The sequence below is a fragment of the Peromyscus californicus genome, unplaced genomic scaffold (genome assembly GCF_007827085.1).
Source record: "Peromyscus californicus insignis strain IS unplaced genomic scaffold, ASM782708v3 Scaffold_4__1_contigs__length_199733344, whole genome shotgun sequence".
In the NCBI taxonomy this organism is placed as follows: Eukaryota; Metazoa; Chordata; class Mammalia; order Rodentia; family Cricetidae; genus Peromyscus; species Peromyscus californicus.
The window spans coordinates 160,568,969-160,588,371 of record NW_026294562.1 but is presented as its reverse complement, the minus strand read 5'-3'; the positions used below and the strand labels follow the sequence as shown (position 1 = coordinate 160,588,371).

At 44.6% G+C, this 19,403-nt stretch overlaps 3 protein-coding genes across 6 annotated transcripts in view; 1 reads left to right on the top strand and 2 right to left on the bottom strand.

Moving 5' to 3' along the window:
- Nucleotides 1-19,030, bottom strand: part of Haus5 (HAUS augmin like complex subunit 5) — a 46,455-nt gene extending 27,425 nt beyond the window's left edge. For all 4 annotated transcript variants that reach the window (XM_052761780.1, XM_052761781.1, XM_052761782.1 and 1 more), the window contains exon 1: nucleotides 18,918-19,030. The gene's annotated coding sequence lies outside the window, so the exon portion shown is untranslated. The remainder of the gene's footprint in view (nucleotides 1-18,917) is intronic.
- On the bottom strand, nucleotides 1,266-19,031 carry Pmis2 (PMIS2 transmembrane protein). The gene is made up of 3 exons (XM_052761960.1): nucleotides 18,918-19,031; nucleotides 1,848-2,383; nucleotides 1,266-1,759 (listed from the first exon to the last, which is right to left on the bottom strand). Exons 2-3 carry the CDS (start codon nucleotides 2,035-2,037, stop codon nucleotides 1,593-1,595), a joined length of 357 nt encoding a protein of 118 aa, XP_052617920.1. The 5' UTR covers nucleotides 2,038-2,383; nucleotides 18,918-19,031; the 3' UTR covers nucleotides 1,266-1,592.
- On the top strand, nucleotides 8,541-18,706 carry LOC128124995 (uncharacterized). Its single transcript, XM_052761925.1, has 2 exons — nucleotides 8,541-14,298; nucleotides 14,586-18,706. The coding sequence occupies exons 1-2, from the start codon at nucleotides 14,026-14,028 to the stop codon at nucleotides 14,739-14,741; spliced, it is 429 nt and encodes a 142-aa protein (XP_052617885.1). The 5' UTR covers nucleotides 8,541-14,025; the 3' UTR covers nucleotides 14,742-18,706.
- Nucleotides 19,032-19,403: the final 372 nt, after the last annotated feature.

Below are 19,403 nucleotides of genomic sequence, written 5' to 3'. Positions count from 1 at the left end.
TGTGCCTGCAGGCCAGAAGAGGGCACCAGATCTCGTTACAGATGGTTGTGAGCCACCATGTGGTCGCTGGGAACTGAACTCAGGACCTCTGGAAGAGCAGTCAGTGCTCTTAACCTCTGAGCCATCTCTCCAGCCCCCTCTTTTCTTGTTTTTGAGACAGGGTCTCACTATGTAGCTCTAGCTGTCCTGGAACTCACTCTGTAGCCCTGGCTGGCCTCGAACTCACAGAGCTCCACCTGCCTCTGCCCAAGTGCTGGGATTAAAGGCGTGTGCCACTATGACTGGTCAAGGTTTCTGTTTTCTTTTCCTGCTCTGAGACACCAGAAGTCTAGCACCTCAGCTTGAAAGGGAAGTCATGCAGAGAGTGAAAATTCATTCAGATTTCTACAAGTACTCCTGCTTTAGTAATTTGTATGTATGCTTTACAAAGAAAAAAGCTTCAGGAAATCAAAGACATGCAAGTGTTTTTTTTTTTTTTTTTTTTTTTTTTTTTTTTTTTTTTTTGGTTTTTCGAGACAGGGTTTCTCTGTGTAGCTTTGCGCCTCTCCTGGAACTCACTTGGTAGTCCAGGCTGGCCTCGAACTCACAGAGATCCGCCTGGCTCTGCCTCCCGAGTGCTGGGATTAAAGGCGTGCGCCACCACCGCCCGGCGCAAGTGTTTTTATTTTTGAAAATATTTGTGTGTGGAAGTCGGAGGATAACTTTTGAGATTTGGTCCTCATCTTTCACCTTGTTGAGGCAACATCTTTCTTGTTTTTACTAGCATGCAGTGTACTCCAGGCCAGCTAGTCCACGAGCTTCCAGCCTGCCTCCACCTCCCATCTTACCACAGGAGTGCTGAGATTACCCTGCATCCAGACTGAACTCTGCTAATCAGAACTGCATAGCAAGTGTTTTTAGACACCTCAGCCATCTCCTCCAGCCCTCAGGACATGCAGTATCATGGCGCGCGGTGAGAGGATGGAAACCCATATATTCCCATTGCCATGGCTCTGGGCTTCCCCGTTATGACATTGTTTATCGTTTTGTTTCCGTTGGTCTGAGTCAGGGTCTCATGTATCCTAGGGCTGTCTTTCACTCACTGTGTAGCTCAGGCTGGTCTTGAATTTTTAATCCTCCTGCCTCTACTTCCAAATTCTGGAATTAAAGGCTTGTGCCACAGTGTCTGGTACCATTATTGCAGTCTTATTTTCACTGGATCTAAGCAAACTCAGCCCCAGTGAAACCATTATTGACCAGAAAAACTTCTACAAACACAGGCGAAGTCAGAATATTCCCTTCGACTTTATTGGGTTAAGAAATATGATTCTTTTTTTCTTTTCAGGAAAGAGCAGCTCAGTGACTTACACGGGTTTAGGACTTGAGTGTGGGCCTCCATGGTGGATGGAGACAGCTGTGAAGGCCAAATGACAGTGAGCTGATGTGGTGCAGGCAGGTGGCCTTGGATTTCTTGGCCTGGCAGGTTGCTTGGGTTTTAGGTTGGTGGGTTTCTTGGCTAAGGGATATCTGGAGCACTGAGTTTCTTCTAGGTGGTTGGTCGGTGTCTTAAGTGGGCATGTCTGTCTGTAGGGGGTGAGCCCGAGGATGCTGGGTCACACATACAGGACACAAAAGTAAATGATGCCTAAACCCACAAGTATGCCAATTACATCAATCCAAATAGTTCGAGCTGAGTTCAGATAAGCATCTTCCCAGTCGCTGTACTGATTAGCCTCCTTGGTCTGTAAGAGTGGGAGCATGGGTATAGGTTTTTGAGGATCTTGGAAGAAGGGTTGGAGCCCTCCAGCAACTGTGGGGAGAGCCTGACCCTAGACCACGGGAGCAGTTACAGGTGGTAAGCACAGGACAGGATGAGCAATGTCTGGGCAATAGTTTTACCTTTTGGGCGAAGAAGATGGCTAACAATCCAAAGGGTGGGAAAAGAAGCAGTGCACAGATCGTCAGGACTGTGTGACTCCGAGCATAAAATGCCAGTTCCTCTGAAGTCTGTGGCCGGTCTAGAGGCACCCTAACTTTGGGACCTGGGTCTGCAGCCATGATCTTTTCATGCAAAGACAGATCCTGGTGTCTTGAAAACAGAAAGCCAGATCCCACTGCACTCCCGGGGCTCTATTCAGAATCTTAAGAGCTCTACAGTCTAAGACCATTCTTCACAATGGAGTTAAGAGCACCTCTAGTTCTGATTGGCTGCTCTCAAGAAGTGGGCGTGGTCCCGCTGCTTTTAGGCACCTCAGCCCTAGGAAGGTGGAGCTAGGCTGTGAGATGGTTGTTCCTCCTGCACCTTTAAGGATTGGTTGTGGGGAAGACTTGAGTCTTGTCTTTTTCTTCTGCAGAGTGCTGAGGGATAGAGCAAGGGAGGCCTCTGAAGAGCAGGTAGATAAGTCTGGAAGAAAGCTAGATTTAGTTGGGCGTTGTGGCGCACATCTTTAATCACAGCACTTGTGAGACCGAGGCAGGTGAATCTTTGTAAGTTCAAGGCCAGCATAGTCTACACAGCAAGCTCTAGGACTACATAGTGAGATCCTATCTCAAAATAAATAAATAAAAAGAGGATCAGTTTGAGGCCAGCCTAGTCTACACAGTGAGTTCAAGACTCCCTGCCAGGTCTTTTAATAATTTAATTATTTTTATTTTATGTTCACTGGTGTTTTACTGGCATGTATGTCTGTGTGAGGGTGTTGGGTCCCCTAGAATTGGAATTACAGACAGTTGTGAGCTGCCTTGTGGGTGCTGGGAATTGAACTCTGGTCTTCTGGAAAAGCAGTCAATACTTTGAACCACTGAGTCATCTCTCCAGCCCCTGCCTGCCAGGTCTTAATAGTGAAATCTTGCTTCTAAATAAATAAGAACCATAGGAGGTGTGGCCACCTATAATATGAGCATTTGAGAAAGGATTACATACAGTCAAGGCTGGCCTGGAATGCGTTACATAGCCAAGGATGACTTTGATCTCCTGATTCTCCTGATCCATTCTCTGCCTTCTGAAGTGCCAGGACTGCAGACATGCCCCCTTGGTTGTGTGTCTGGGAGAACTGTCTTAAAGTGGAATACCACTTAAATGTAGATATAGCTCAATGGCTTCAGTCCCCCAGAACAGTTTTTTAAAAATGCAATTGGCACCAGAAATCACCTTTTGGGAGGGCGTTCTCCTCAGATTCTTGCTCCCTCACAAATATACTACCTCCTCCTAGTCATTCAGTTACTTAAGTGCTCCCTGCTACGAAGGAATTCTTCAGACAAGGCTAAAATAACCAAATGAGTTCTTACAAGGGCCTTGGTCTTATTGACAAAAGAGGCTTGGGGCCTGAGGGCTGGATGCAAGAGAAAGTTGCTTGTTTGGGTCTTAAAGCTGCAAGGAGTCACAAAGTAAGGAATGCAAGCAGCCTTTAGCCAACCAGCAGCCAGGCACAGCAAGATTCTGAATTCAGCCATGACCATGTTCATTTGGAAGAGGACCCAGCATAGGGGCACCTTATTTTTAGCCATAGGAGGTCCTGACCAGAGAGTCGGCCATACTGATACACAGAACTACAAGTCAGAAATTAAGCTTATGGGAGTTTGTTGTGGTCCACAGGAAAATGAATTATGATTTTCAAGCCACGTAGTGATTAATGATTCAGGTGACAACCACCAGTGGACACTCCTACAGTGCCACTGGCAATCAGCTGGGTGGCTCCCTGAGCTGGCAGTTCTGGGAAGTGGATTCTGTGAAAGCCAAAGTGACTTGAAGTCCACACTTGTAGACTCTTAACACACATGCATGCACACACATACACACAAAGCCTCCCACTCACCAGGCAAGCACTCTAGCACCAAGCTATATTCCCGGCCCCTTTTAACAAGCGCACACCTTTAATCCCAGCACTCAGAAGGCAGAGGCAGGCGGATCTCTGTGAGTTCGAGGCTAGCCTGGTCTACAGAGTGAGTTCCAGGACATCCAGGGATACACAGAGAAAAACCAAACCAAAACAAAGCCAAAACAAAGCAAAAAGCCTGAGCAATTAAATACAAATTTTAAAAGATTTATTTTTATTTTATGAGTAGGAGCATTTTGCTTGAATGTATGTATGTGTACCATGTGCGTGGAGCCCAAGGAGGCCAGAAGAGGGAGGTAGAGCCTCTGGAACTGGAGTTACAGATGATTGTGAGCTGCCATGTGGATGCTGAGAATCAAACCCAGGTCCTCTGGGAGAGCAGTCAGTGCTCTTAACCAGTGAGCCATCTCTCCAGCCCCAAGTGAGAAATTTTTATCTGTCTCTGGGTACACAGGTGCATAAAAATAGGTCTATAAATACAACATGTACTAATAAAAATCATAAGGTTACTTAAAAATGATTCTTGGGTGGTATTTCTGTCCTGTTTTGTTTCTCTGTCACTGTAGTAAAACACTGACCCAACTGATCTTGGGGAAGAAGAAAGGATCATTTGGCTTACACATGAACATCACAGTCTGTCATGAAGGGAAGTCAGGGCAGGAACTCGAGCAGGACCCTGGAGGCAGGAACCAAAGCAGAAGCCATGGAAGGATACTGCTTACTGGCTTGATTACCATGTACTTAGTTTGTTATATAGTCCAGGACCTCCTGTCCAGGGGTAGTGCCACCAACACTGGGCTGGGCCCATTCACATCAATCGTCAACTAAGAAAATGCCCCACAGACATACCCACAGGCCAGTCTGATGGTGGCAGTTCCTCAGTTGAGGTTCCATTTTCCAAGAGATGTCTAGGATTGTGTCAAGTTGACAAAACTATGACAACATATAATCTTATTATTTATTAAAGACAAAAGCAACTTGGCATACTAATAAAGTGGGCATGCTTATTTTTACATAAAGAACTAAATGGCAGAGTGTTTTATACTGTGGGACATATGGTGTCTTCAGTATTTCTGAGTTGATCAGTATCTTGATTCTACCTTATCACTGTTGAGATTGCCACTAAATACTTAATATAAAGTATGTTTAGAGCCGGGCAGTGGTGGCGCACGCCTTTAATCCCAGCACTTGGGAGGCAAAGCCAGGCGGATCTCTGTGAGTTCGAGGCCAGCCTGGACTACCAAGTGAGTTCCAGGAAAGGCGCAAAGCTACACAGAGAAACCCTGTCTCGAAAAACCAAAAAAAAAAAGTATGTTTAGAACCATTTCAGAAATTTTTGTAGGTTCTGTCCTAATCTAAGATAAAATTCATTTAGTGATTTTTAAAATCACATTTTATTTGTGTATTTGTGGGTGAGATATGAGCCACAGCGTGTGTGTGTGTGTGTGTGTGTGTGTGTGTGTGTGTGTGTGTGTGTGGTGTGTGTAAGTCAGAGGACAACTTCCAGGTTGGTTCTCCTTCCTTCACGTGGAATCCACGGATTGAATTCAAGTCATCAGCCTTGGTGGCAGATACCTTTACACTCTGACTCATCTTTAATTCCAGCAACAACAATGGTCCCTGTAGATGTAACCGTCTTGTTAAATAAGAAACACAGAGCCAATTCAGAGATGAAAGCCCAAGAGGTCAGAGCAATAGCTAAGAGCTAAAAACCTTACCCTTCACTACCGCTGCTGTCCTCCTCCACAAGAGACCTACTTCCTGTCTGTTTGTCCTTTTTATTGACTTTCTATTCTGCCTTCTCATTGGTTGTAAACCCAACCACATGACCTCCTTGTCACTGCCCTCCAGATCTTCTATGATCTCCAGATCTTTTATGGTTGGTATTGAGATTAAAGCCGTGTGTCTCCATGCTGGTGGTATCCTTGAACACACAGAGATCTGCCTGGCTCTGCCTCCCAAGTGCTGGGATTAAAGCCTTGCACCACCACTGCCCAGCTTTTGCTATGGCTTGCTATTAGCTCTGACCCCCAGGCAACTTTATTTATTAACATACAAATAAAATCACATTTCAGTACAAATAAAATATCACCATAGGTCCCAGTTGAGAAGTTTGTAGTATGCCCCCCTGTAGTCAGACTTTTATCTTGGGACCGTCGGCTCCCCGATTATGACACAGAGACTTATTACTAATTGTAAAAGCTTGGCTGAGAGCTTAGGCTTGTTTCTAACTAGCTCTTATAACTTAAATTAACCGACATCTTTTAATCGATGTTAGTTTATGTGACTCAGTTTCCTTTACTTTGTAAAGCCATCCTGCTTGCTCTGCCTCCCTGCTGTTTCCTCACAACTCTGCCCATCTGCTTCCCAGCGTCCTCTCTGCCTGGAAATCCTGCCTAGCTATTGGCCATTCAGTTTTTTATGAAACCAGTCAGAGTGACACTTCTTCACAGTGTACAAAAGGATTATTCCAAAATACCCCCACTCCCACTAATTGAAGATGTCTAGAGTCAGAAGTACTTTCCGTTCATCTTAAATATTTATCAACTTTTTCTGATGATTGACAAAGCCAAGGAAAACATGGAACCAAAATCCATCCAAGAAATGGCCAACAGAGAGAGACACTTCAGTGGCATATCTGTACTCCCCCCCACCCCCGCCCTCTGTCCTGAGACAAAGTCTCACTATGTAGCCCTATGGTAGTACTGCACTAAAGAATCTGGTTCTCCGAGTAGATTAAACCAAGAGCAAGCCCCGTTTAAACTATCTACTTCTCTCTCTGTATCTTCCATCTGCCTCTGTCTGTTGTCCCATGTCTGACATCTGTGTCCATACCTAACGAAGGGCTTTGTTCTTTATGTATGCAATAGTACATGCCTATCAAACAGGAATAAGCGATCATTTTTTACAGAATGTTTTAGGAGTTTTATAAGATGTCTTAGTTACTGTTCTATTTCTATGAGAAGACACCATGAACAAGGCAACCTATAAAAGAAAGCATTTAATTGGGGGCTTGCTTACAGTTTCAGAGGGTTTGTCCATGATCATCATGGCAGGGAGCGTGGCAGCAGGCAGGTATGGTGCTGGAGAAGTAGTTGAGAGCTCATATCTGATCCAAACATTTCAGGGAGGTAGAGAGTGAGTGAGCAAGACTGGGCCTCATGCAGGCTTTAGAAACCTCTAATCCCACCCCCAGTGACACACCTCCTAGTCCTTCACAAACAGTTCTACTAACTGGGGACCAAGTATTCAAACATGAGCCTATGGGGCCATTTTCATTCAAACCACCATACAACAGAAAAGAATTACTTTCCCCTCTCTCTCCAGTGTCTCAGACAGGATTCAAAACTGCAAACATGTCATCACACTCTAGCCATATGTTTCCAACATGAGGCATGCATATTTATTTTCAACATGTTGGCTGCTTTCAGCAAATGGTTACTGTTAAAAACAAAGAATACTCATTGTGTTTACAAAGGAATACAAGAGCAGAGTGAAAGCAGCTTGGCAAGGCAATTCTTTTTGTTAAAAGAGTGTAACAGAAACCAAACCAGACTAGCAAGCACACTGGGAGAGGCAATTCACTTTAAAAACAAAAACGATAACAAAAAACAAAGAAACAAACAAAAAACCTTTGACAAACTGTCATTTATTTTCATTTTATGTGTATGTTTTTTTTTGTTTTTGTCTGCATGTATGTCTGAGTGACACATGCATGTGGTACTATGGAGGCCAGAAGAGGGTATTTGATGCTCTGGAACTAGTTATAGATGACTGTAAGCCACCATGTGGGTACTGGGAACCAAACCTAGGTCCTCTGCAAGAGCAACTAGTGCTCTCAACTCCTAAGCTGTAGGGGGCATGAGGTCCTTGTGGTCAATAAGCACTAGGGGAACCTGGAATGTTGGTACACAGGGTTGTCTCTTCAAGGGAAGGCATTCAATACTTGTCTGCCCAGAAGTCTGGGAGGGGATGTGCATTCTAGCCTGGCAACCTTTGTGTGTGTGAGATTCCAGACCAGATCCTCCCCAGACCCTTATCAGGAGCTTGTTGTTCTCAGTCAATCCACAGAACCTATAGACGGTGTCACATATACTTCACAGAGTTTCTGTGTAGTCATGCCTGATCTCTATTCAGCTTACTTTGTCCCTCAGAGAGATTTTATGTGTGCTTTTTTGTGCACACAGGATTGAGTTAATTATCACCTGAAAAGTTTTCACCAAATGGTGCTGTGCTTAAACACACCTGCAGTAAAACATTCTGGGCCAGACTCCTGAAGTTAGAACCAACACCAGCTACTTAGGCGTATTGAACCAAACTGCCTTCTTGACTCCCACAGATCTCATTCTGCTGGCTGAGGGGGGTTTCAGAGAATTCTAAGCTAAACCCTGTCTCCAGTCCCCGCTTAGCTTTTTCTCATGTAGGTGATGACATGCTTTTGCCTTACTGGCTGGCATCTGACCTCACAGGCTTTCCTGTTGTTTTTAAACTAAATCTCAATCTTACAATTTTACCAATAAAGACTCGGGAGTCAGAGGCTGGGGTGAAAACCTGCTAGCTCAGAGAGGCCAAGGAGCAACCAACCAGCTGACCTTCCTTCTTAGCCATTGTCTCAGAAAGGGAGCTTCTCTTCTGCTGTCCCAAACCAAAAAGGCTGCCAGACTCAAAGTCCCCCCCCCCCCCCCGTCTCCCCCCCCACCTGTGCGTTTCTCTAGCAGGCCTTGTGCTTCCCCATTCCCTCTGCCTTGCTGAAAACCATTAGATACATTTGGATACATTTTCCTGACTCCCTCTTATTCTAGGGCTACTTCCTGTGAACTAGTCTGCCTCTTGACCCAAGGTTGATTTTATTTAATTAACACAATGTCAGGGTTCACAGTGTGATCAAATATCCCACAACACTTGCATGTGTTGGGAGCCAGACCGATCTCAGGCTTTCTCAGAGGCTGATGAAAGGACCAACGGAACCTAGTCCTAGTCCCGTGTCTAGATTGGATAACATCCATCTGTCATTGGTGGGTTAAATTTTCCTGTCTGCTCATGTTTTTTACAGAAACTGAGCTGATGCTCAGAGCAGGTACATGGCAAGGGTCTCTCTTCTCAAGGTAAAGTGGAAGGGGCTTTGGCAATAGAGAGTGGGATGCAAAGTCAGCATGCACCCTGTGCTGTTCAGTTCATTTATCTATCATCTATCTATCTATCTATCTATCTATCTATCTATCTATCTATCTATCTTTATTTATTTATTTATTTATTTTTGCCTGCTTCCACGTCTGTGTACCATATGCACACAGTGCCTGTGGATACCAAAAGATGATATGGGGTCACCTGGAATTGAAGTTACACACAGTTGTGAGTCCAATCTAGACCAACCATAAACACTGCAGCTCTTGCTGACTCTTCAGAGCATGTATGGGACCTTTGGCACAGTAAAGCTGAGACCGGATTTCCAATATGAAAGGACCAGTATTGGCACAGGACACTCCAAGACCAAGTTCTCAGCACAAAGGAGATTTATTTAGCCCAGAGGGGCAGCCACAAGGGGGCTTTTGATTGCTGGACTAAATATCTTGATAGCTGGAGCTTGGTAATCAGCTTTATGGGGAGGAAGTGGCCAAATGAGGGAACAGACCTTGTGGCCAGCTTTAGGAATGTAATCTAATGGTTTTCAGCAAGGCAGAGGAGATGGGGGAAGCGCAAAGCCTACTAGAGTTGTGTTGGCCATGTTTGGGCCTGCCTGAGTCCCCTTGCCTACTCAGGTGTTGAGGAGGGGTTCTTTACAAGGAACAGGGATAACTCCAAAGCTGCTGCACCATCAAGGAAATGCCCAACTAATGCTGCAACTCGGGAGCCCTCTGCACAGCTCATAGGCAGCCCAGCAACCCAACAGCCCAAGAAATTGTCTCAGAAAGGTAGCTTCTCTTCTGCTGTCCCAAACCAAAAAGGCTGCCAGTATCTCCTCCTGCAGGGGACCATGGAGTTAGCTAGCTGCCTTGAGAGAGGCATGTGTCATAGGTTTTTCAGGTTAGAGTCCGTGGCTCCTAAGGCACGGCATGGTGCTCAGTTCCTGAGAAACCAAGGCACTCCCCAAGTCAGTGAAGCCTTCAGACCACCTAGGTATCTCTGCATTCCCTAGAAGTCAGAGAAGCATCTAGAAGTGTTGGGGGTTATTCACTAGAAAAGACCACGTGTACATGGGTTTCAATAGAAAGTCTTCATTAGCCGGTTTTGACTACAATGGGTGTTCAGGATCCCGGTGTACCACTGAGCCTTTCTCAGGATGATCTTTTAAGCACAAAAACTAAGGAAGGCTATTGGGGTTCTGCCTCTTGATAGCCTTCACCCAGAGTTCCAGAAAAGACACTACCGGTGGCTGATAAATCTGAGGGGTTAACTAACCAATCTATGTGCGCAAAACTCTTTAGTCCATCCACTTTTTTCTTCTGAGTCAGTTCTCTCTCTACACAGCTTCTACTCTGCTCTCATGCTGAGCTCCTTTCTTGCTGGATTTCTCTCTACCTTTATCTACTATTCTCGCCAAGTGCTGTCGTGATTCCTTCATCTTAGTTCTGCCCCATCCTGGTCTTTCTCATCTCGTTCTCACCTGCCTAGTTCTTCCCCATCAGACTCTTCCTCATCTACCCTTTGTCTTTCCACTTCTCCATCCAGTTCTCCAATCTAGTCCCCAAGTCTCTGAGGTTTACAGTTATGTACCCATGCAATAGCAATGCTCTGGCTAAGGCAAGGTCACCAGGCTTGAATTCTTACAGGGTCGTAAAGGCAGATAAGAGTTTTCCTCAGGCAGTGACTATCAGGTTTTCTTTTACAACCCAAAAGGGGAGTGGTAAGGGAGAAGGTTAACTAAGAGCTAAAATCAGTTAATATATCAGAAAAAGGGAATTTATGTGCTCAAACTACATTCTTAAAAGTGGTTAGGTAGAACGTTAGGTGTCTATAATGTTAGTATAAATACCACTAAGGCTGTGTAAGAAAGGAGGGTCTGAGCTTCATTTGCACAAGAAACAGCTATGCCCCTAACATCGCCTGTCTCCTAAGCCTGTCTCCATAAGGGTGTTTACCTTAATTTGAGAGACTCAGTGGTTGGTCTGAAATGCTTTGTCCTGTCTGCCTTTTGGCTTTGGATGCTAGTATGAGATAAAATCCACTGTTAGAAGTTCTTGGGGAAGGTATGAGAGCACACAAGAAATTCATAGCAGGAAACAGCTGATGTATTATTAAAAGCCAAATAACACCAAATACTCCTTGAGATTTGGGTTCCTCTGGAAGAATTCCCCTGATTCCTCCATGTACAGCTTTACCATATTCTGCTGAATTCCTACTATATTCATGCGGCTCATAGCAAAAAACCATATCCTGGGTTGATAAACTTCAGTTAACAAGAACAGTTAGCCAGAAGCAGAACTACAGAAGCCAAAAAGCAAGGTTAGCACATTTAGAGACTTTCCCAGAACTATGGACTATGACGGATTAGGTCTTTGTTTGCATTTTGGCAGGTGGTGCTGTCTACATGCTGAGATTTACAACCTGAATGGCACTTCCATCATGGAGTCAGTTGTGCTAAGGTCTGGGCCCTGATACAGAAGTTTGGCAGAACAATTAGTCTTAGGTATTAATCATGTGTACCTTGTATGACTTGCAAATGTCACTGTATCCTGGCAATCACAATTGTATTCTTCCTGGAAACTGCCATTATAATCTGTTTCTGATAAGGGGATAAAGATTCTGATTGCTTGCAATAGACTTGTCTCAACATCAGTCTTAATGAGACCCCTCCAACCTCACTTGGTTTTAATTCCCACTGACCATATCAGGATACCCTGGTTCAGCAAGAAAGTGCTTACATTCTACTATAGTTGTGTACTCCTTTAACTTCTGGGGAGGGGCCCTCAAGAGTCTTCCAAGTTTTGGTTCTCTCAGACAGACATTAGAACAAATTCTAATTGGTCTTAATAATAAAAACCAGGAGTCAGATATAGGGGCAAATGCTGAAAGATCAGAGAGACAAATAGCAAGCCACAGCCACCACCTCTTACCTCGCCAGCTCCTCAGCCTGAAAGAGGGCTGAGCTCCTGTCTCCTCCCACCTTATACTCCTCCCTCTGCCCAGCCATATCACTTCCTGTCTCCACCTCCCTAGTGCTGGGATTAAAGGTGTGTGCTACCACTGCCTGGCCTCTGGTGGCTAGCTCTGCCCCTTGATCTTCAGGCAAGCTTTATTTGTTAAAGCACAAACAAAATATCACCACATTTTCCCTTTTTGTCTAAAATAAAAAGAACATAACTAATGTAAAAAAAACTATATACAGTAAGTACAATAACTATATACAATATATATAGGCAATAAATACATCAACAGTGTCCAGTCCATTAACATTTGACAAATTCAGAGAAAATACACCATATCTATCCTATCTTGGTGAGTCCAAAAAGTTGTACCTAACTCACTTTCTATTCTAACTTATGCTACCAAAATTATCTTTTAATGTCTCTCAACCTTATACACAGACATGTGAGCTTCTATTTATCTCAAGAGCCCTGGCTACCTCCAGGAGGAAATCTTTTTAGTTGGGAGGAAACTGCTATTCAGTACCATACAGCCTGCAGGATCAATGACCACGGAACCAGCCACTGTTCACATGGCCACTGCCAGTAAAGCTGGGGAACTCCCTCAGAGGCCTGCCCCAGAGACTGACTTCTGCCTGCCAGGTCTTACTCCCTAAAACTCCCACAACCTTCACAACAGCGCCGCAAACCCAGGGACCAAGTGTTCAAAATGTGAGCATGGCATTTTAAATTCAAACCGTATTTGGCTCACAGTTAAATTCAAATTCACATTTGGCTCACAGTTAGTTTTGTTAATTCATTTTTTAAAAAGATTTATTATTTATTATGTATACAGTGTTCTGCCTGCAGGCCAGAAGAGGGCACCAGATCTCATTATAGATGGTTGTGAGCCACCGTGTGGTGGCTGGGAATTGAACTCAAGACCTCTGGAAGAACAGCCAGTGCTCTTAACCTCTGAGCCATCTTTCCAGCCTCTCTCTCTGTCTCTCTGTCTCTCTGTCTCTCTGTCTCTCTCTCCTCTCTCTCTCTCTCTCTCTCTCTCTCTCTCTCTCTATATATATATATATATATATATATATAAAATTTATTTATTTATTTATTTGTGTTTTTGTTTGTTTCCTTTTTCTTTCCCATGAGCTGTGAACTTTTGGAGAGCCAAGAACTTGTTGGCCTGAGTCACTCTGTGGCCTGGGCATAAATCTCAGGATGTTACCATGGTGTGATCAGCAGTACTGTCTGTCCTACAGGCTCCTGTTCAGCTTGGGAGTGAGACCCTTACACTGGCCACTGAGTTAATCAGTTCAAATGGGAGTGGGGTGGGGTGGGGTGGGGTGGGGGATAACAAAAAGGCCATTAACTGTAATGCAGGCTCCTTGACTCAAAGCATCAGTCACAAGAGTATGAAGAAAAAGGTGTGGCTGAATAATGCCCCTTACAGTCATTGAACCAATCAGATTTAAGCACTATGAAGTAGTGGGCACTAGAGAGGCCACACCCAGTGACTCAGATTGGCAAGGCTATCTCAGGAACTGAAGAGTAAAGAGAAGACCTGCAGACTTTGGGTTTGTGATGAGTTATGGACAATGAGGGAGCAAAGTGTATGTGTGTGTGTGTGTGTGTGTGTGTGTGTGTGTGTGTGTGTGTGTGTATGTGTGTGTGAAGAAGTAGGATTTAAAAGAAGGAAAGAGACAGGAAGGGGATTCCAGGAAGCAGGGGGAGGGGATATGGGGCCAGCAAGTCTATTCCCTAGGACCATGGAGGTGTGGTGGACTCTAGATGTCGTCCTATCCCTGGCTTGGGATGGCATCATCAGTGTCTTGTACCTCATTTGGCTTGGGCCCAGATGTTTGCAAAGTTATAGCACTGAGCCCTGCCTCTTGCCTCTCACTGGTGGATTTTAGGCTAGGGTTCTGACGCTGCTGAGTCATGCCCCCACCTGTCCCTGCTACTGCGGAGCCATATCCCCCGCTCCTCCACATGTTTTTACCACTGAGCTAAATCTTCAGCCTCTTTTTACTTTTTCTTTTGAGACAAGGTCAACACATTCTGTGGTACAGTCTGAACATCTGGGATGACAGGCCTATACCACCGGGCCTGGCTCAGACTCTCCTTTCTAGGGATCTCGGATGCCCCTTCTCGACTCCTTTACCCTCTGTGCACAGCTTTTATTCACCCAGAATCCCCTCCTTAGGCTGGGATCCATGGCTCCTGGGACCAAAATCAAGAACCTAGAATCTCAGGCTCCGTCAGGGAAACGGGCCCAACAACCGCCCCCTGTGTCTGTCCCGGTCATGCTGATTGCCTTGCCTCCCCCGGCAAAGGATTATCTGTGTCTCTCCGTCACCTCCTTCTGCTTCTGCATCCTGCTGGCGATCCCAGCCCTGATATTCTCCCTTAAGGTGAGTACCATCCGGCTCCTGATCACATCCCCCTCCCGCCCGCTCTTCTCCCTCAAGTACCGCTTCATGTCCCATGGGGACCGTTCCCTCCCTCTTCACCATCTGGCTGCATGCCCCTTTTGGTTCCTTCAGCTCCTGGGTCCTGCTAAGCTCCACTCTCTCATCCTGTCCCCTTCTTGGTTACTTCTTCTTCTCTTGGGGACCGAGCCCGGATTTCCAGGGATTCCCCTTCCTTCACCTCTTTCCTCTTGGAAACCATCTTGCCTGCGTGGCCTTCACCTCCACAGACCCGGGAAGCTAACTACAGCGGGGACTGGAGGCGAGCGCAGAGGAACTCCAGGCTGGCCTTGGGCTTCAGCATCTCCAGCATCCTCGTGGGGTGCCTTCTGATGGCCAGCTCTGTTACATTAATATTTGAGACAGAGAGCATGACATCATCCTGAAAGCCCACCTCTCCCAGGGAGTTCTGTCTATTCTTGGAGTTTCTGACCTTGGACATCAGCAACTGCCTGAGCCGAGGAAGCCTCCAGTATAGCAACAATGCTAAGAGCAATAAAGATTTCGAGGAGGTTTCACCTGCTGTATGTGTGGGTGTCTGGGCCCCTGTTCCCATGGCACCGTGGATCCACTTTTCCAGGTGCTGTGGGGCCCCTTCAGACAGTGTCATGGGCCATGGCATAATACAGCAGATGGCAATTTATATTCAGGTGTCAACCCACCAGATGAATAATCCTCTGATGGAGGAACCTCGTTCAAGCAAGGCTTATGAGGCCACAGACTGAATACTGTTTGCTTCTGCTTGTAATTTCCCATGTGCAAAAACAGCTGTGGAATCTCCCCACCACCTAGACTGTAAGGTGTAATCTCGTGTAATGTGTACATGTAATCTCATGATTACATCTCAATCTTGTGGGCATTTATTCTATTCTGTGGACTGTCTAAAAGATGACTCCTCATAAAGCTGTATTGTCCATTTAATATCTATAATGTTAGCTTACACAGAGTATAATGAATAAATATGAATGCAAAGAAATACTACACAATTCAGGAATTATAAGTCCCTGAGAAGTGTTTAAATTCAGAGTTCAGGCTGACGTAAGAAAACAGTTGCATCTCCCCAGCTCTAAGACAGCTGATTTAAGGCTTCAAAGTAACTTTAGATTAAGACCAGATGCCTTGCTAATGGATTTTAAGATATACTTTCCCAGAAATAGCAGTCTAGTTCACAAGGACATACGGAGCGAGCCTAGGTCATAAATACAAAAAAGCCCAAATATTGCTAGCTGGCAAATGATTTTGTCTTTGCACACATTCCTGATTTCAATTTGTAAAAATATATTCTGACTAGTCAAGGCTACAAAAAAATAAATATCTTGAGTCTGTAGCCCCTAACGAGGGCTGTAGGTGTTCTTAGACAACCAGAAGTTACATGCAGGATAAAAAAATATATTTCAAGATTTTAAAACCTTTCATTGAGGCTGGAGAGATGGCTCAGAGGTTAAGAGCACTGGCTGCTCTTCCAGAGGTCCTGAGTTCAATTCCCAGCATCCACATAGTGGCTCACAACCATCTGTAATGAGATCTGGTGCCCTCTTCTGGCGGGCAGGGGTACATGCAGACAGAACACTGTATACATAATACATAAATAAATAAATCTTTTTTTTAAAAAAACCCTTTATTGTCACTGTGCCTTTGGAGAATGTCATAATGAGCTCATATCAAGAAATTTAAGGTAAACCTGAGTTCCAATCAAAGCATTTATGACATAGCTCTCTTTCTGTAAACATTTCTAGAAAGCTTGGCATTTCTGTTAATCACAAAATGTTTTGGGGAGATAGGAATATTCATTCCTGTAGTGGTTAATAAATCTTGGCTACCTGGTCCTTATGACAGCTGAGGTCCCGCTCAGCCAATGGAGGAGGGTAGAGTGATTGACAATTACACTGTTGGAGAACAAGGAATTCCTATTTGCATGGGAAATGGAATTCAATGCCTAAAAATAACCTCTCAAGTATGGCTGTCCATAGTCAATACTACCCAAGATTGTTATAATAAATTTTATATGCTTTTATCTGGCTTTAAAGGGCAGGAGATTAATGCTACTGGTTCCATAAATCTACCGGTCTGTGAGCTGAGGGTGACCAACAAGGAACCTGACTGGGTCCATCGGCAACAGTGTAGGAGTGGGAACCTCGAGTGCTAATTAGTGTCTCCATGGAGACGTCATTCACTGGAGCCCTTACGGCTCCCCTCACGGGAAATATTCTCACTCAGAGTGAAGACGGAAACGGTATAATTTGAATGGAACTACGAAAATCAATGCTTCTGTTAATGGACCTATTCAGTGGCATGGAGTTGGAATGGCAAGGCCTCTCCTGCAATTTGGTGATTCAATTCAGACTAACTTGTGGAAATTGGCAAGTGCCTTCCACCCTCTTAAGGCGTGAGAAGGAAAATCAAACATTAAAGATGATAAGTACACTCTGTCTTTTAGACTAACTCAAAGCCACCCTTTTATGGCATGTGTCCCATTACCTTACTTGCTATTAAAGGGGCCTGTACAATGGTACCCAAGTAATTACAGCATCACTTGTGGATGGTGTACCCTTCGTATCTGTGTTAATTCTAGTATGTTTTTAAATTTAACCTTTGAAAGTTTATATATTCTTAGAGCAAGGCCAACAATCTGGATACCAGTGAAGTTGTCAAGGCCATGGCAAGACTCTCCTGCGATGATCCTGGTACAGAAGCTCGTTGAAAGAGTACTAAAAAGAACACGTCGTATGGCTGGACTGGTGGTTGCAGTTATTATGGGAATCATTGCATTGACAGATACGACAGTGACGGCTGGAGTAGTGCTTCATAAAGAAATCCAAACCACTGAATTCATTAGAGACTGACATAGGCATTCAAAAGAACTTTGGACTGAACAAAGTAAAATTGATAATGAGATAGTAAATGAGTTAGCTGAACTAAGGCAAGCTGTTGTATTGTTAGGTGATCAGTTAGAGATTTTAAAGGAGCAGTTAAAATTAAAATATGATCGGAATGTTTCTTGTTATTGTATCACGCCCTTAAGATTTAATGAGAGCAAATATGATTGGGAAAAGGTTAGAATGCATTTGTTGGGTCACCCTAATTCTTCTCAAATGGTTTTTGATTTACAGAAAGAAATCAAAAAAACTTTTGCAAAAAAGTTACCTGATACAACAGGAATGGATATGATGGAAAATCTAACAGATATTATAGTCTCATTCAATCCTACGAATCACTTTAATGGACTTCTTATTCTAGTAGGTGTTGCCCTTGTATTAGCTATAGTGACTTTAGTGGCTTTAAAATGTTTTAATATACTTGCGTAAGATTATAAGACAAATAGAAAGAAGGCTATATTTGCTGTAAGGCTGCATAACCTTCAAGATAGTAATTTTTTGTTTTTTATTTATTTTTAATAAAAGGGGCATCTGTAGTGGCATTCCTGCTGAGCTCCTGGCCTGGCTCCAGAGAGCAGCACCTAGCCCTGATCCTTGCTTTGTTTAACCACACCTTTTGTTCCTCTTACCTTTTGTTCCTCTTATCACCCTATGTGAATCTTATTTGAGAGTCAAGGATCAGAGAGTCCCCCAAGGATCAAAGGCCTATGCAAAACTTGGTCCAGGAAACCCAGAAAACCGAGGTACCTGAGAAATCAAGTAATTTGCACCTGGCATTTGGTCTCTGGGAGCTCCTTTTGGGTTGCCCTGAAGGTATGGAAATTAACTATCTAAACTGTAAAAAAGAGTAAATAAATATGCCCTAGGTGAAGAGAAGAGTGCTTCAGTTCTTCGAGGCTGGACCCCCCTGCAGCCATGACAGGCTAGATTCATTCTTTTTTTTTTTTTTTTTTTGGTTTTTCGAGACAGGGTTTCTCTGTGTAGCTTTGCGCCTTTTCCTGGAACTCGCTTGGTAGTCCAGGCTGGCCTCGAACTCACAGAGATCCGCCTGGCTCTGCCTCCCGAGTGCTGGGATTAAAGGCATGCGCCACCACCGCCCGGCTTAGATTCATTCTTAAGATGCCTCTGTGTCTTATTTCCATGGACCGCATGAACCCACACACTCGTGTATCGACCACACAGCTACATTAGTTTAAAATGTTACTACAGTTAGAAATATAGGATGTATGCACAAATTTCTTATTTCTCTTAGACCCCTCAAGAGTTTCACTATCTCTCTAAATAGATAACAATAATTGGATCTTTCTTTGGAGTTGCAGCTGCAACATTACAGCCCCAGCAATTACAGAGCTAAGATTTATTACAGGATTATTGGCTGTTTCTTATCGTTTTCTGAAATGTGACCTTAAAATATAACTCCTGTATTCTGCATGAAAGAGGCTATTGAAGTATATAGCTGTTGAGACAAAGGAGAGCTGGAGCCAACATGAGAAAATAGACAGAGAAGCCAAGATGGGAAAAAAATGAGAGAATAAAAAAAAGTTACCGTCAGTATGCCTGTGATTCCCGCCCCCCACAAAACCCACAGATAAAAAAAGTTCCCAAAGCCCTCGCTACTCTGTGGCATTCTTTTTACAACCCTGCAGCAGCAGCCTTGAAAGCTGTGATAAGAGAGTAAACACTTACCGACGGCGGCGGCGGCAGGGTCGGGTCCAATCCTAAGGCAGATGGACGAGGCACAGCTCTTTACGGATGACTGTCAAGGGAAGACAGGCGTGGGGTCTGCTTTGGCGTCTCTGCTGCTGTGATGAAACTCCATGACTAGAGGTAAGTGAAGGAAGAGAGAGAGGGTTGGCGTTAGCCTCAGTGTTCCAGAGGGAAAGAAAGCATAGCACAGAAGGAGCAGGAGGCAAAGGTCATATTTTTGTCTTTACCCCAGAAGGGGTGAGATGGTGGTGGGGTGTGGGGTGGTGGGCGGTGGGGAAGGAAGGGAAGAGAAAGAGAGAAGAGAAGAGATAATGAGAACGAGCTCTCCTCAGGGTGATACCTCGTCCAGCAGCACGGCTCCACCTCCCACAGCTTCCAAACCTCCCCAAACAGCACCACCAACTGGGGACCCAGTGTTCAAACACATGAGCCTACAAAGGAAGTTTCTCATTTAAACCACCGCGG